Genomic DNA, 17,936 nt, shown 5'->3' on the forward strand with positions numbered 1-17,936 from the left:
TCTTGGGGGGGGGGTGTGATAGGAGAGCACATCAGAGCCCACTTCTGAACTTGGCTGTACCCTTTGCAAGAGCTAAATTTTCTGCACCCCCAGCTTCTGCTGTGTGGCAGTTACCAACCACTGACTGGGAGATGAAAACTAGGGTCTGAAAAATATCAGACAAGAGAGAAGGAAAATAGCCTCTCCCAGGCCAGAGAGGAGATCACCAAGAAGACACAAAATATAATTCTGTAAAGTGAAGGTGAGATAGGACACAGAAAATAATTTTCAAACAGACTTTGTTTTCCTTAAGAAAGAAAACTCTGGTTCTCAGTGTGTGATTTGTGAGCTTCGAGGGAGTTGCTGGCAATTGTCTGACATGGAAAGTGTGGAGAGTTTTGAGCCAGCTCTCATTTTCTCAGCCTAATTCGCCTGTGGAATAGACAAGAACAACCTGATAGAGTTGTTTGGTTATGCCCAAGGTGAATTTTGCCAATTTCTTTGGTCTTTCTTGGAAGCATGTTAGCTGAATGGTGGATAGTGCATTGGACTAGGAATTGGGAAAAACTGGGGAGAAAATCTTGGCCCCATTCAAGTCAATGGCAAAATGTCCATTGACTAGATTTTCTTCCTTGAATTCTCTTACTGGCTCTGTCATTTTACTAGAATTTGTGACCTTGGATACATTTTATTTAAGCCCTCTCTCAGTTTCTCTATTTATATAATGGGGATAATGGTATTTACTCGTCTTTGTAAAGCACTTTGAGGGCTATGAATGAAAAGTGTATATAAGAGCTGAATATTATTATGCTTGTCAGTGAGTCCTCTTCAAATGCTAGAAGCACCTCATAACCTGCTTCCCAAGATATACAAAAGATTTGGGGGGGCGGGAGGGATGGGAGCTCAGGAGCTGCGGTTTTGATTAGCTTAATATTAGTTCATGGTATAAAAAAATGATGAGACTGCCTGGTTGGAAACTTGTATAGATAATTCTCTTTTTCAGTATTAAATCTCTCTCATCTTCTACAAAAATTGAATTTATTATCTGAATTCAAAATGATTTAACAAGATAAATATTATGGAAGATTTGATTATGTGGATCCACTGTCAGTCATTGATCAACATACTCAATTTTGACTTATAGGACTAGAACAGATCAGATCCAAATCACTAGCTGTAAAATAATGTTCTTCAGCCCCAGGCTTTAAGTACATATTAGATAGTTCTGGGGGTTTTATATGACTGCATTGTCGTGGGATTGAACAGTAGTTTGTCTCCAGTAGATTTGTAAGTGTTGTCTTTCTTTCAGATGTTAAACTAATTTTAGGAACTCTCGGAACTGGTGATGTTCTTACAGAAAACAGAAGGGTTGTGGAAACGACATAAGACTCTGTGAATTAGTCCCCTGTTCTCCTTCTGGGGGGAAAAACATCTGACACATCCAGAAAGATTTTGTATGCATTTCATTCTGTATATTGGCCATATATCTTTTCTTTTTGAAGTTATCAATTTAAAAATAAAATAGGACAGCTAAATATCCATGGGAAATGATTGTAATGGACAACTTGTTAATGTTGCCATTATCTAGTAAACATATTAATAATCACATTATTCCATATATTATAATACATTGCCTTTGTTCTTGATTGTATTAGCATTCAAACAGAGGGGAGTTGCATAAAACAGGAACATGTAAACATGGGTGCCTTTTCTTCCTAAAAGTCCTGTCAACAAAGCAGTATCCCTGTTGTGTGGATAATTTACCCAAATTTATTTAATCCTGAAAACAAAGATTTGCAGGTTCATCTAGCAGGGTTAACTAATTATTTTATTTGCATTTCTTCATGAATTAAATACGATAATTCAAACATTAATATTTAAAAAGTGTTGTAATTAATTACCTAGCCAAGGCATACTAAGTAGTTTTACAAGAACAAATGAAGACAGCAGAAATGAAATGTTAGGCTGGAAAATAAGAGTTCTCTTCAATGTGCTCCCTCTTCTTTGGGGTGGGGTGGGGCGGGGGAGATCACTATAGAATGCTGGGCTATAGAATGCAGAAGATGCTCCGCCCTCATAGCATAGCTGATTGAAGCCTGTGGTGATGAAGTTGAAGTTACAGCTATTTCTTGGGACAAAGGGAAATGGTCCCTATTGCACCCATTCACTTTATGACTACCAGAAAGAACAGCAATGTGGTGCTGATTAATTCTCCCAACCCAGCCAACAATAACTCGCCAGCAAGGGCTCTTTGGCTAAGAGAAATGTCCTATGCCCCACTGGACTACTCAGAGATTTAGCATGTTATTGATATTGAAACTGCATCAGTTGCACACACCTGACAATGGACAAGGAAGTTGTGACTGGATGGTGGTAGAAGAGGCTGGCGCGGAATGGTGGTCCTTATTCACCTAGTTAGTCTGTTTAAAACTCTGCACACCAGGTACCGACTCTTTCTTCTCTCTCCCTTCTCACAGTTCTACTGTTTTTAATAATTACGTGTATAGTTTGTTTATGCCAGTTGGACAGCTGTGTTACGGCTCTTGGATTTTATTGTAGTGGACATGTTCATGGTGTATATTTGTTTTTACTTCCTTTATGGTCTACAGTCATTGGTTTTTGTTGAAACAGCCACACGTGTCTCCATTTCTCATACACGTGTATACTGATTTTACAGGGGGGGTAAAGATAGGAGGATAGTGTCCTTCTCTCAAGGGTCGCAGCTCTGTGGTTCATTAGCACTCATGGGGTAAAGCTTTATCATCTTCTCAGATGGCAGATGCATGTAAGATAGCCACTTTCTGCACAAATATGGGCCTTCACCTTTGCATAGGGGGCCAGGCTGGCTACTGTGTCACCTACTGACAGTATCAGAAAGGAGAATCAGGTGGATGGATGCATCCACTTTGCAGGTCCAGGTACCCCAGGTGGAGACTTGTCATTTTAACTGGCCTTGGTGACAACTAGTGACTTTGGGCTAAGACTCCAGTCTCGCTGTGGGGATGCAGACTGGGATTTTGAAAGGCTCCTAAGGGAGTCAGGCACTCAACCAGGGTGACCAGATGTCCCGATTTTATAGGGACAGTCCCGATTTTTGGGTCTTTCTTGTACAGGTTCCTATCATCCCCGTCCCGATTTTTCACACTTGCTGTCTGATCACCCTACACTCAACTCCCATTGAAAACCCTAGTCCCAGTCATTGACATGGCTAGCACTGTCCATTCTTTATCATTAAAAATCTCTCACTTTTTCATCCATTACTGATTCTCTGCTTCTTGTTGGCAATGTAGCCAAAACAATGTATGCAGAAAATGGTAAATAAATTAAGATAGGCATGTCATCCATGAGGCCTTCTTCGTAACAATCTGCAATGAAAGAAAGCAGCTGTGTTAGTGCTCTTCCTAGTTTCCTTTGCAGATTGTTCAGGAAAAAAGTTTGATGGTCAAAGCCGTGCATCTTTCTTTATTTTTGCTGTGCATTCAAAATAACTGCCTTGTTCAATTTGCAACCCATACACCAATGCATCGTCCCACTTTATTTAGTTCCCCTAATACTTTCATTGCTTATCTTATGAAGATCTGTGTTAACATTTATCACAACAAATGGCAAGCCTGGGACCTTTTAGTAGTTTTTTAGTTAATAAAACCAATCTTCTAGTTCTGTTATGTTAAAAGTACATTATCTTTTTTATTACAGACTCTACAGCTCTGTCTGTTTTCCTTCTTGGCAATTTCATGACTGCTTCAGTTGATTGCTGTATAGAGAATTACAAAATCATTAAGGGTGGGGCTTTACCAGCTGACTTACAGTACAAACCATTTCTCAAAATAACCACAACAGTACAATACTGATGTGTAATTTACGTCACAGTATGTTTTTATGAAATACTTTGTGGCATATTCATTTAGATTTAGGACTGAATCTCTCTGTCTCTTTTTAATCAAGCTTTTTACTTTTTAATATTTTCCACTCCTTGCCTTGGCTTGCCTCCAATTTAACAGCTTCAGTGAGAAAAAAATAACTGATATTTTTTTTCAGCAGTTTAACTGCGAGTGTATTTTCCTCTTTGATGTATACATTTGTGCTAACTTAACTGCCTTGGGGGAGATATTTAGATTTGTGGTAGGATACATTGCACAAAGCTGGAACAGAGAATTGATAAAGTTGATGCACAAGTTTGGAATTTTAAATACTACCAGCCAATTCAAGCTATTGAGTCTTATGCACTAGCACATTTTCCTTTTACAAACGTCTTTCTGTATAATGTCTTGTAATTAGAACAGGAAATCATTGAGTAACTGTAAGATGACTAAGAGCACTTAGACTGAAAGGAAAATTACCTTCCGAGAAATTATATTCACAATTTTTTTTTTGCTTCACATTACAGTGTTGGTAATGATAGTAACAGATGTATGTACTCTTATCTGTATCATTGTTCTGCTTATGTTTTCTGGAATAAAAATCCATTTTCAGTAATATCAGAAATGAATGGACAGAAAATGAGAAATGTCTTATTATGAAAAATATTCTGTGTCACAACAGAGTAGCAATTAAATTGAAACTTCAATATAATTATCAATAACAGTGAAATCTGGAGTTGTGCCATGTACATAAAGTTGGTGCTCAGCCTTCGCTTGGTTGCTAGGAGCACAGTGAAAGTATAAAGCTTAGAGAAAGGAATGTCTAATATAATAAAGTAACAGAAGGTAGCATAAATCATTGTGAGAGCAGTGAATATTGACATTATTTTGCTTAAATTGGGTTGAAACTAGACATTGTCCTATGAGAAGAGCAAATTCGTATTTCTTTTGAAAAATAACTACATCTACTCAGGGAGGAAATGGAGAATTTGTGTTTCTAACATAGGCCTAATACATATTTGGAATCTTTTAAGCAAAAATCTTTAAATGTTTGTTTCTATTGGCATCAAAATGCATTCACACTAATACGATTAAAAGAACTAAAGGGCAAAATACTTGGCAGATTTTGCAGTTGAGGCAATTAGGTGCAGGAAGGAACATGCATACTTTTTCCATCAAGCTCTATAAAATCCTGGTGTGAAGGTCTTTCTAAAGAAAGAAAAAAGCTTACTGATGTTAGAAGTAGATTATGGTGGTTAGCAATAACCATTATAGTCTGATGTTTCTGAAACAAGCAAACAAAAAGCAAGTTTCTGTCTATCTCTTTTCTTTCTGTAAGTAATTTTTGATCTGAAAGATCAAAAATGGCTGTACTCATTTGGAAAGTCAATGCTGCATAGATTCATTGTTTTTGGTGTTCCCTGAAGTTCTTACAAAGACAACTTGAACAACATGCAATTCAACATGAATGCCAGACCATGCCAAAGCTGCCCCACCGCTTCAAAGAAACTATATGGATTAAATCTATACATATATAGTTAGTATTAGTATTTGCAAAGCACGGGTAGAACTGCACATTGTAATTACCATTTCTCTACAGAAATCTGTTTTGAACTTGAAATATATAAATAAATGAAAAATTGACATTGAAAGAGGTTATTAAATATGTAATTATGATATAAGCATAGGATTAGAGTAATTTCAGTTAAGCCTTACAAGCAATGTACTGTAGGTATAATCTTTTACTATGTACAATTCTCCTTATTGAAACTAAAATTAGCTTCAGTAATTTAACGTCTTCTGTTCAATAAGATCTTAATGAAATATTTTTTAAATAAAATTATTTTTCCTTATTTTAAGGGTAAGTGATTATCACAGTTTAAATATCAGTTTATAGTAGGAGCAAATTCGTTCTGATTATTTTATACAGACAAGTACAGCCAAATACACTAATGCAATCAGATGACACCTACTAGATTTTGTTGGAAGAAAACTCCTTTTTTTTTCTCTGGGGCCTATTTTGTTAGGGTTAGAGCTACTTCGATTTTCTTTTCTCCTGTGGGTGTGGTTGAAAGAAAATCTTTGTTCTAGAAACACTGTTTGTCTTTCGCTAAACAAATGTGCAGTTTATCCATTCTTTATTCATTCTTAGATTTATCTGTTGAACCTGTTGTGAATAGGGAAGGGAAAATGCATTACAAAGCATTCTTGGCGACAGTTATTGCATGGTTCGCTTTCCATACACGTTTGTTTATGTGCTTACGAATTGCATAAGAAGCAAAAAAATAGCTAAAGCAACAAATATGTACAATAACAGCTCTGTAAATGGTGATTTGGCTTTAATTGATGGTATCAGCTTGAGTTAAAATGTCATTCATCAAGCCCAGAATAGCGTACAGAATTCTGTGTAGTGACTTATCATACATTTTAGTGGAAACAAATGGTTTGCTACAAAGACTTATGGGAGGCATATTTATATACACCTTGTTACAAAGGCTGACCACATCCTGGCATAAGAAAAGTGCTGTCTGATCAACAGATTCAATTCACCAATATTTCTATGAAGAGATAGAGCAGCAGGAGCAGGCCTACATTAAACTTTCATTATACCTCAAGGACAGATCATGTGCTTGCTGTCCCTTGAAGATTCTGACCCCTGATCCTGATTTAGGAGCTCTTAGGAATGAAGAGAAAAGACACATAGAGCAAGGTGCTATTTTCACAATCATGTTGTTGCATAGGCTCACGGGGTAAATAAAAAGATCATGACCACATCCTGACTGACCAAAAGGTATAAGTCTACCTTTCTTAGAACAGTCATTCAGATGGTGTGTACCAAAAGGTATTACCCATGCATGTAGACAAAGGAATGGCTTTGGTTTCCTCTGTTGCCTCAGGGGGAGAGGAAAAGTCTCAGTGCTTAGAAAAGTGATTGTTTTCAAAATCTGTTGTAAAACTACTACTTTCAGCTTAACATTTAATGTTGATTTTTCAAATAATGCTTTCATCTAGAACAGTAGAGTTTTGGAGAAAGTCTAAAGTATGTTAGTATATATTTTTTCCATATAACCACTCAAAACACTCATTTCATACTTTTTAAAGAGTTCTGTATTCTGCTTTAGAATCTTAATCAAAATTAGCATTACCTGTAGACATGAAGAATAAAATCCTCTCATTGGGAGTTTTACCTTTGATTTCAGTGGGACCAGGATTTCACCTACTGTTCTTTCCAACATTTGAAATATACTCTTCACTTAAGAAGAAGGAAGGTTACGTGGGTACTGGTAGTGCGATTAAATATTTAATTATCTGGTCGGTGACAGAAATACCGGCTAGCTTACTCAGTAATGAAGCAGTAGACTAGAAAGTGTAAACTACAAACTATAGCTCATCTCAATAGATATGCATAGAAAGATAGGTCCTCACGTTGATTAGCGGGATCTAAGTGAACATGAATAGAAATACAGCTGGGTAGTGGCCTGAAAAGGTCATAACAATGCTTTCTGTTGCTTCACATGTTCTATCATTTGCTATTACATTTCCCACTGGTTACCAGATGTTCAAATGTTATTGTGATATTTCTAAATCAGGTACCTTGATGCTTAATGTTGTTTAAAACATAACAGAATGGAAAACGCTCAATTTTGGATGTTTTCCATTTTGGATCTGCAATTAAGAAGCTATGGAGAAGTTCATTTGACTGATTGTACTATACATGTGTTTTGTTGAGCTACTACCTTTACAGTTCATGTGAGGAAAGTTATTTCCATCTGGTGGGATTGCTTAGGATCACAGGCATTGCCAGACTGGATCAGACCAATGGACTGTCTAGTTCAGTATCTTGTCACTGCTAATACTAGATATTTCGAAGGAGGGTGCAAGAAGATCCATAGTGATCAATTAATTGTCTTTAAAAAGACTTTAAATGGTGTAAAGACTAGTTTAATAAGACTATATTAGGAATTTAGTACAAATGGTCATGAAATATCTCTATTAAAGCATTTACAACAAACTACATGAAATGTGAGATCACTTTCAGAATAGCGAAGGGCAGATTTTGCCACCCTCACTTAAGCCGAGTAGTATCTTATTCCAGTGGTGTAAGGTCAGACTCATTGTGAGTAACAGTATTAGAGTCCGGACCTAAATCGGTAAGAAAAAAAGGTGTCTGAATGTATCATTGTCTGTATTATTGTATGGCCCTCTCTGTGTTTGAAAAATACTTTCCTACAGAAGATAGAACTTTGAAGGGCAGAGGCCTAATCCTGCTCCCATTTAAATCAATGAGACTTTTGCCATTGACTTCAATGGAGCTGGATTGTGCCCCAGAAGTGACTGATACATTCCCTTATTTGGTTTTTGTTGTTTTTTTTGGGGGGGGGGGTTGCATTACCCCTCGTGTAATATTAAATGTAATTTATATATTTTTCTTCCAGGTGAGGATGACGAAGATTCAAATCTGCTAATCCTCAGTTATCCACAGTACTGTCGATATCGTTCCATGCTAAAGCGTGTTCAAGACAAGCCATCTTCAATACTAACAGACCAGTTCGTTTTAGCCCTTGGTGGCATTGCAGTAATCAGCAAGAACCCCCAAATCCTTTACTGTCGGGATACATTTGATCACCCAACTCTCATAGAAAATGAAAGTGTATGTGATGAGTTTGGTAAGTCATTTTACAGCTACCTACTTTGTATGACAAGAAAAAGCATTTTCCCCCATTTAAGAGTTTATGTTTCCAAGTGAAAAATGATAACAGAGTGAATCCTTTAAAGAAGAGAAATAGTATTTACATTTGAAGTGCTAAGTACCAAATGTGCTGCCCCCTCACTATTTCTGAGATGGAAGGCTATGGTAATGGGCTTTTATCTACTTGCAGTCTCCATATTATAACTTCTATTTATCACACCCAAGATTGATGTTATTAGGGTGGAGTACATAGCACAATTATTCAGTGTAAATTAAAGGGACACTTGTTAGGATTTGAAATTACCTACCTTGACAGTTAACCTATACTTTAGCTTTCCCTTCAGGACTCTAGTTTTATGAAGTTTTTTTTTTTAAAGGAATCATTGCTGCAACATGCTAAGTAATGCAAAATAGAGAAGACTTTCTGGGTGTCCCATTGTAAACCAGCTATTGCATATCTCTTATCACAGTGCTCATAATAATAATAATAATGCCTACCCATGCTACAGCTCTTTAAGTTTACAGAGTGCTTTACAGACATTAATTAATCCTCACTCCAGCCCTGGAGGTAGTCAATTGTATTATTATCATCTCTGTTTTACAGGGGGAGACCAAGTAACTTGCCCAAGGTTTGTAGTCACACTGTTGCTTTCACTGTTCCATATGAAAGAAAAAGGTTAGAACTAGAACTCAGGAGCACCTGACTTCTAACTAGGTGCTCAAACCCGTGGGCCACACTATTTGTTTCTAACAGAGCATAGAAGAAATAGCAACCATACACTATGTATTGGTCTAAACCTAGAATGACAGTCATGGTAACTTCAATGGGTGTGTTGCCGAAGCTAAGAGTTTGATTCTAAAAGTGCTAAATCCTTCCTGTGAGTTGTTCCCTTGATTCAGCAGGAGCAGAAGATGCTCAGCAGTTCCTAGGAGGCACTCAGAATTTTGCACGTTCAAGCCATAAGAAAGGTTTGTAAGATCTGGCCCATTAAGACTGCCAGATGACTAACACTTTTGTCAGATTAACCAAAGTGCCAGAGGATACACAGCTGAATTTGTGGCAGAGTACATGCTCTATGTACATGCTGGGTAACTTCAGTAACTGGTCCAGGGTTATTTCCAGAACAGCTTACCTGTGGTGACAGAATCAAATTTTATTAGCCATAGCACCAGATGGATGAATACTGCAGCGGATGGCAAAAAGTATTGTTTATAGCATTAAGCATCTATACCTTTGACACATGAAATTCATAAATCTCTGCAAGAAAGCGTCTGCCTCTTTTAGAAAGACAATTTATGTTTATCCATTTAGGTCATAATCACGTTTTTCAGGAAATCTCAATAGGGAGAAAATTTCCCTCTGTTTTGTTTCCCAGCATCTACCTGCTAGAGCCTTCTTCCTTCAAAGTTGACATTGTTACTCTGAAGCTGTAAACCCACCTCTGTGACTGGAATTGGGTGTTTCATATATGCAGTACAGAACTGCTTTATTATAAGACAAAGGATGCCCACTTGTAGGGCCTGATCCTGCAGTCATTAACTCATGGGAGAAATTCTTTCTTCCATGAATGGCAGCACTGAAGTTCGTGATTACATGAGTAAGGGATTGGGCCCTACATGTCATTCACTTTCAATAAAATGTCATAGAGTTTTATTAAACTATTGAACTGAGATATTGGTTGGTATTGGGGAAAAATAAAATTAATTAAATATCTTAAAATCTCGTCCAATGGCACAATAGTGTCATCTTCTTCATTTTTATTTATACTGAGATATCCAGAAAGGAATATAAAGTTTGGGTTTAATTGACGTTCCTTCTTACATTAGGAAAGTTATTTTAGGCTTTATGGCGTTTGGTGAGCGTGCCATCTTTTTTCTGCACTGTATTTTAATCAGGGTCATTCCTTGATTACAGCTTTGTTGAAATAGTTGGATCTATAATGTAAGTATATCATGGAATATTAGTAATAGGTGAATCACAGAGAACTGGAGGGATACAGGAACCACATTTGGTGAACTACAGCTAGTGCCTTTGTTCAGCCTCTGAAAGTTATGCCATTCTCTTGACCTTTGCAAGACAATTATCTGATTATCAAACCGGAGCCAAAGAAATCTTTTCCCCCAAATTAATTAGGTGTATTTGAAATTCAGTTTAATTTAACCAGCAGGTTTTTTAAAAATAACTAAAAGAAAAAGTGGCAGTCTTTGTAAATATATTTACAAAACTAATGATGTGGTAAAATTTGCAAGACTTGCTGTGTTAGGATGTTGCAAACTGGGCTACATATAATTCTGTGTCTGCGTTGTAAAATGTATAGTGTCAGTTAGATTATCTTGGTTGCATGCAGTACACAAAGTGCCTTTTTTTTTTTTTTTTCTGGCAGGACAATAAAATGTGCAACACTTTGTTATACAAACTGTTTACACTGATATCATGTAGATTGATGTCACATGTGTAAAGTAATGACTGCTAAATCTAAACAGAGGCAGGGTGGTACTGTAGATAAATGGATTACTCTAAGCTAAGGCACTGGTATTTATCAGTCAAATCTGAGGAGGAGACTAGATTATATAAATGTGAATAAAATTCTTAAAAGGTGTTTGTTAAAAAAATCCAGACACATTTAATTTGATGGCCTTGGATGTTTCTTACACTGGGAAAGATAATGTGAGGAAAAGGGTGCAAAAGGCCAAGGAAAAAGTACAGATGTATATTTCTCCCATTCCTAAAATATCTATATTAATTACAAAGGAAATGAAAATCTTTAAGAGGGTATTTTACACTCACAGCTCCTTATGAGAACACTCTTACCCATTCTGTTTCTGATGTGGGTGCAAGAGCTACTTTACTTATTGTGCTACTCAGTAAAATCTTACACTTATTCTGGGAACTGCAGCACCTTGTGTTAGATACAGTGTGTGTAACAAGTGAGATACCAAAAACACCTAGACAAAGAACTCCATTCACCACAGTATAGGAGCTGCTGTACATGTTAGTAGAGAGAAATGTTCTTCTATAAAGCTTTCTCCCAGTTTTTATTATGCATTTTTAGCATGAACATTTTGTTCTGCTGTGTATGACCTTTTTTTCCTATCCTTTTTTCTGTTCAGTGAAGGGGGAAAAAAACAGCAACACGGGAGAAAAAAATCTTGTCTCAGTGTTTTTTCATGAAAAAAAGAAAGGTGGGAAATTGTTCTGTAAGTCGCAAGGGCAGCTAGACTGTGTCTGTCAATCATCACAGACATGGGTGGAAGAAGAATATCTGTGCATGATTTTAGACCCAGATCCTGTGAGGAATTCCACATGGGTGGGCCCCTACATTCACACAGAGCTTCCTGCAGGATTGCCACCAGGGTATGGCCTCAGGTTAATTAAGATAAATTACTGCAATGAATGCCTGCAGGCATTGCAAGCTGAGTCTGGGTATAAGCACATCCCTTTCTTCTTCTCCATATCTTTTCCCAAAGACACTATGGGTAAGTCTACACTGTTATTAAACACCTGTGCTGGCACATTGGGATCAGGCTGCGGGGCTGTAAAATTGTGGTGTAGATGTTAGGGTTGGGCTGGAACTTGTGCTATGGGACCCTCCCCCGTTGCCAGGTCCCAAAGACTGGGCTACAGCCTGAGCCCTGGGAGTCCTCTCCTCTCATGGGGTCCCAGAGCCAAAGCTCCAACCTGAGCCCAAACATCTACATGGCAGATTTACAGCCCTGTAGCCTGAGCCCCCTGAGCCTGGGTCAGCTGACGCCGGTGTTTAATTGCAGTGTAGATATACCCTACCAAGGCGCCGCTTAGCCAACTGGCTTCACAGTCTGATTGCTGATGCATGTATAAGGGGCACAGCTCTCCAGTGGAGAGACTGGACCCACTCGTATCCAGCCCTTAATTTCTCTTAAATTTACCAGGGAAAAGATTGCTGTGATAAGGAAGCCGGGAAATTTCACCCTTGCTGGTGGTAAATACTTACTAACTTATCTAACTGGCTTGAAGGATCTCCCTCTCAAAGGCAAACAGGCTTAAAAGTTGTGAGCTTGCATGTGTACAGGAAACAGAAGGCATTAAACTGAGTTCACATATCTAGATACCCAAAGTGAATGGAAACAGCCGTGGTTAAAGAGCATGTCTCCTGCACCCCAGGGAAGCTCAGTTAGATACCCTTGCAGACAAGCTTCACCCATACAGAAAACGAGCTGCAATAGTGGTTACAAACAAAAGAACTGAGAAATTTTGAACTTGGGCCAAAAGGCAGGAGCACCATTGTCCAGTATGGGGCAGAAATAAGAGGCATGATCCCTATCTGTGACTACTTTTAGGTCCACTATGGTTCTAGATGGCCAACAGAAAGGTTGTTCTGAAAATAGGCATTCACGCAGCCAGTCAGAAGGCAGGCCAGGGTTAGAATCCCTGACATCCTCCCTCTTCCCCATCCTTCCATAAGGGGCAAATAGCTTAGGCTTGGTCTACACTACCCCCCTAATTCGAACTAAGGTACGCAACTTCAGCTACGTGAATAACGTAGCTGAAGTTCGAAGTACCTTAGTTCGAATTAGTTCGAACTTACCTTGGTCCACACGCGGCAGGCAGGCTCCCCCGTCGACTCCGCGGTACTCCTCTCGGCGAGCTGGAGTACCGCAGTCGACGGCGAGCACTTCCGGGTTCGACTTATCACGTCCAGACTAGACGCGATAAGTCGAACCCAGAAGTTCGATTTCCAGCCGTCGAACTACCGGGTAAGTGTAGCCAAGGCCCCAGAGAAAAAGGATCAAGGGCAATTGGTTCTCCATCTCGATCCCATTGTATTTTCATGCATGCATGATTAGACTCCATACACGTATTCACTTCCCTCTAAACGCCCACATCAATTGGTATGTAAAAAAACTCCCTGAAAAGATTACTTATGGGCCAGCGAGTAATTTCTCTTAAACAGAAAACCATCAGTAAAGTACACACTGCATATGATTCATTTTTTTGGTTGCTATTATTGAGTAACTTTTGTAAAGCCTTGTCATATACTTTTATTGCTAGGCAGAAGAGAAATGAACCAAAAAGTAAGGGCCCCCATTAATTTTCACAGGGCCGCCCAGAGGGGTGGGCAAATGGGGCAATTTGCCCCGGGCCCTGCAGGGGCCCTCACAAGAATATAGTATTCTATAGTATTGCAACTTTTTTTTTATGGCAGGGGCCCCCGAAATTGCTTTGCCCCAGGCCCCCTGAATCCTCGGGGCGGCCCTGATTTTCATGATCAATTCCAGTGGACTAGCCAGAGGTACAACTGTCTGTACAGACATCAACAGCTGCTTTTTTGAAAATGGGAGTTGCGGGTCAGTGTGCAGAAATGTGTGGTGCAAATGTGCACCTAGAGTTGTACATGCAGTTATTACAATTGTCTGTGCACATCAGGTAAGGATAGGCTTCATTCTCCTGTCATGAAGACACACCTGGAGCTACTGCTGATGCACAGTGATGACAGTGAGAGGAGGATCAGGTCTTGTCTGTGCAGATGAGTAGATGTCTAATTACCTGTTTGTATGGGTGCTTGCAGTAGATGTGCACACAATGTGCACATTTGCATGCAAAGGAGGCCTCTAGCTTCTGGAAACTTTGTCTTCAAATGTTTCTTCTGTTGCTTGTAATGAACGAGATATCAAATTGGCTTCAAGTACAAGCAGCAAACAGTAAGCAAGAAAATAAGAATGTTTGGGCACAGGCCTTAAAGGCCAGAGGTTCAGATGCTTAGATCAGTACAGATCCCTGGACCTCACCAGCTGAGAAGCTGGTGCAGAATGTTTCATCACAACAGTATGATGAATAATAGCATACAGTATTATGGCGATTAGAGGTTAACAGGGAGACTTGTCTTGGTTTTGTGAGTGTGCTTTCTCTAAATATAAGCAGAGTGTGAGAGAAAGCTGGATTACATATTTCTTCTTTATTTTTCAAATATGCTTGGTAAATTTTAAATCATTCTGGATTACTTTTATAGCACGTTGGGCCCAATATACCAGTAAAAAAGCTGTTAGGTCCCTGGGCTACAATAAACACCTGATCACCCCCCAAAGAAAGTTAAAAGTTTTATTAGTGTCTGTAAAGGACATTCTTTTACTAAACAGTTCATACCAAAAAGTGAAAGAGCTGTATCCAGTTATACTATTAATATCATTTTTCCCCTGAAAAATGAAACTGTTTCCTTTTACATAGAAAGAGCAATGCACACAAAAAAATAGTTAATTGGAAAATGACATGTACAGTCATTACAGTACCCTCCCTCCTCCTTAAAAACCAACAGTATATCAATTACAATAGGAATAATCATCTCCTTAAAAAAAATCCACATCTCTCCCTAAAACAATGTGGAAAGCAGAGTCTCTCACTTCCTAGATTAGCAAAGTTAGGATCACTGTATAAGTCATTATGGTCACCCTCCTGGGCTTATGGGGTAATGAAAGGATGCCCTTTGGTCTGAAAAATAATGGTATCTAGCTGGTCTTCTTTGGCCAGGTAAATTGTGGCTGAGATGAGAGGTCTCCAGGATTGGGCTGTAAAGTAGAGAGTACTGTGGGGGCTAGCTAATGTCCCATAAAGATTGAGCAGGATGAAAGCAGACTACTATAGAAATTGCAGTGGTGCCGTTAGTACTAGTGTAACTGAAATTTGGTCATTGCTTTCAATATATGTCTCCACGTCCAGAGTTTTGTGACTCATAGATAAAATCAACTGTGTAGAAAAAACTGGCATATAAAATTACTTTAAAAATATGCACAGTTCCAATAAAATATAGAGAACTTCCGTGTTGTTGGCACTTCTTTATTCCTGTAACTCAAAAGCAGCTTCCTTTTAACCCAACCGTAGTATGTAGGTCTCAATTTGGACTAAAACATATTTTTATATTGAAGTTATTGGCATTTGGCTACTTTACATGCACTGTAACTTATTTCAATGGAAGATCTAGAGCTAAAATCTCTTTATGCCCAGGACTGTATTTTAATCTCAGGACTATCCTTCCTCCTATCATAAAAAAAGCTATTCCCTCCTCAGGAAAGGTATCTGGGGGTCTTTTCCCTTCTTTTTGTGGTCCCCTTCACTCTGTATTTATCTCTTACGTCTAAATTAATTTTGTTGTTCTCAGTATTAATCAGTAATTGCTTTCTATGGAATTATTCTTGGTTCAGTCTGGATCTAGTCTGTATCAGTGAGTAGCAGCTCTCCTGAATGGTCAGCATTCATTATCTGGAAGATTTGTCTAGGGAAGGATGCTTTACCACACCAACGTTTGGACTCTATCAGAAGAGTTCTACTGAAGCTTAATTAGTTGGTGTTAACTGTGATCTAAAGCAAGAGTTTCCTGAACATGCCCCAAATTCTGTGCCTTATGGGGATTGTATCCAGCACCAGAATGTGTTGGTAGATTTGACAAGTTCAACAGATGGTATCTTCTTTCGTGCTTAAGTGCTCCCTAGACTCGTCCATGTTGCATTATTTTACTCTTTTAAAAGAAGTGCTTCAATGTTCTGTTCTTCTCTTTTAAAAAATGTACTTGCCCACACCCATGGATATCCCCCTTATAACATTCCAGTGTGAGTGCCTGGTGTAGGGAGACAAGGTGGGTGAGGTAATACCTTTCAGTTTTCTCCATGCATCCAGGGAAGGGGAAAATATAATGGTCTTGATTCTGATCTTACCCAGTTTTACGCTAGTAACTTTTATTTACTTGAGTGAAGCTATTCCTGATTTACCACAGTGTGAAGGCCTGATATACACCCCCCTGTATGGAATGGAATGTATGGAAGTAGTCTTTCCATTGACTTTAGGCATTCAGTGAGATCAGAATCAGGCCCAATATCTTTGCTGTGTAGTCACAGTGGATCTAGGCTGTGGAAAGGCCACACTCAGGAATCTACCCATCCTATGCACCACACAGGTCCCTGTCAGAAAAAGCAGCTGATGATACGGCCAGTGGGCTTGAACCCACTGGTCTAAAAGGTGTACATTGTGGAGAACCGTAAGCCATTTCTGCCTCTCCTGCTCATGCCCTGTAATACTGGGTGTAACCTGGCCTGCTGGGATTGAAGCTTCTGGTCTGTTCCTATGACTTGTATAACAGGAATTAGTGTAAACCTAACAGCTCATGTGCTTAAAGATATGCATATGTGTAAATGCTTTGTTGGAGTGGGACCAGAGTGCTCAGCAACTTGCCAGATTGAGCCTGCAACCCCTTAAGAAGAAATTTCATTTTGTTTTCAAGGCATGTAGTGAGAAAAACTTCATAGATTTTGAAAAATATATTCTTTACTGTTATTTAGAATCTATTTAGTTTTTTCTACCACCATTTTTAATGTTCCCAGGGTATGCTGTCCAGTACTGTATTTTAACACAAGTATGGTACTACAGAGAGAAAGTTGCTAGTAGCCCAGTGATAAGGCTAGAACATTTTAGCATTTATATGTGTTCTTAAAAATATGATACGAGTATATGAAAGCCTTTGTATGGATACTGGGACCTCTTCAGATGCAGCTTTACAGTTGCATCTTCAGCAGTCTGAAAAATATGCAAATCTTTTCCAGGGCTCTGGGTAGAGTGGCTTAGCTAAATATTGTAATTTTTAACTTTCTCAAAACAAAAAACAGGACATAGCTAGAGGGGTAGTAATGATTAATGCGTAACAGAGTTCTATGTAGTGTGTGTGTGTATAGATATAGATATAGATCTACATATATATAAAATTTCTCATCTCTGTAAACATAAGCCTTTAGTTTTAAAGAGAAAATCTGGAAATGTTTTGAATTCTTGGTCAGATCTTTTTTTTTTTTTTAATTTTGTTAATCCAACTGTAGAGTAAGTTATTAATGATCCCCAGATGTTGTTTATAATGATTGATTTTTCAGTTGTGAAATAATACTTCCAGTTTTTTAAACAAGTGATATTTCCTAGTATGCTCTGCAGCGTTTGAATAAAATATCTGAAGGCAGAGCTGTTTATATGCCCAGCTTAATTGCTTCTGTTAAGTGATTTCTTCATTCTTAACAGTTTTAGCTCTAATTGCTTTTTTCTCCACATCTAAAAATAAATATTTGCAAGTTTTGCATTATGTCACTCATTGTAAAGGGTAAAATATTTGTATACTTGAAGGAAAAAGCACTGATAATGGGTCTATTCCTTCTCACAGTGGTGTAAATCTGGAATAACTCCATCCACGTCAGTGAATGTTACACAAGAGTTACACCAGATTAACTGAAAGCAGAATTGTTTGCAGTGAATTGTTAAGTGAAGTATGTAATATGTTGTACAGTGAGATAAACTTGGACTAGATGACTTCTCAAGGTCCTTTCCAGCTCTACATTTCTATTATTTTGTGATCCATATAAACTCAAAAGAAGCAAAATATTTTTCTTTCCTTTTTTTTGCT

The 17,936-nt window shown here is 38.3% G+C and overlaps 1 protein-coding gene across 2 annotated transcripts in view; it reads left to right on the forward strand.

Annotated features, from left to right (window-relative positions):
• ARID5B (AT-rich interaction domain 5B) overlaps window positions 1–17,936 on the forward strand; it is a 149,521-nt gene that overhangs the window by 60,100 nt on the left and 71,485 nt on the right. The window contains exons 1-2 of one of the 2 annotated variants that reach the window (XM_034775914.1): window positions 150–241; window positions 8,276–8,506. In XM_034775914.1, the coding sequence (XP_034631805.1) occupies window positions 8,341–8,506 (166 nt within the window). In that variant the 5' untranslated portion in view covers window positions 150–241; window positions 8,276–8,340. Of the gene's footprint in view, window positions 1–149; window positions 242–8,275; window positions 8,507–17,936 lie in introns of those variants that run through there. The other variant, XM_034775913.1, reaches the window with a different exon arrangement.

Source organism: Trachemys scripta, chromosome 7 (assembly GCF_013100865.1).
Source record: "Trachemys scripta elegans isolate TJP31775 chromosome 7, CAS_Tse_1.0, whole genome shotgun sequence".
Taxonomy (NCBI): domain Eukaryota; kingdom Metazoa; phylum Chordata; order Testudines; family Emydidae; genus Trachemys; species Trachemys scripta.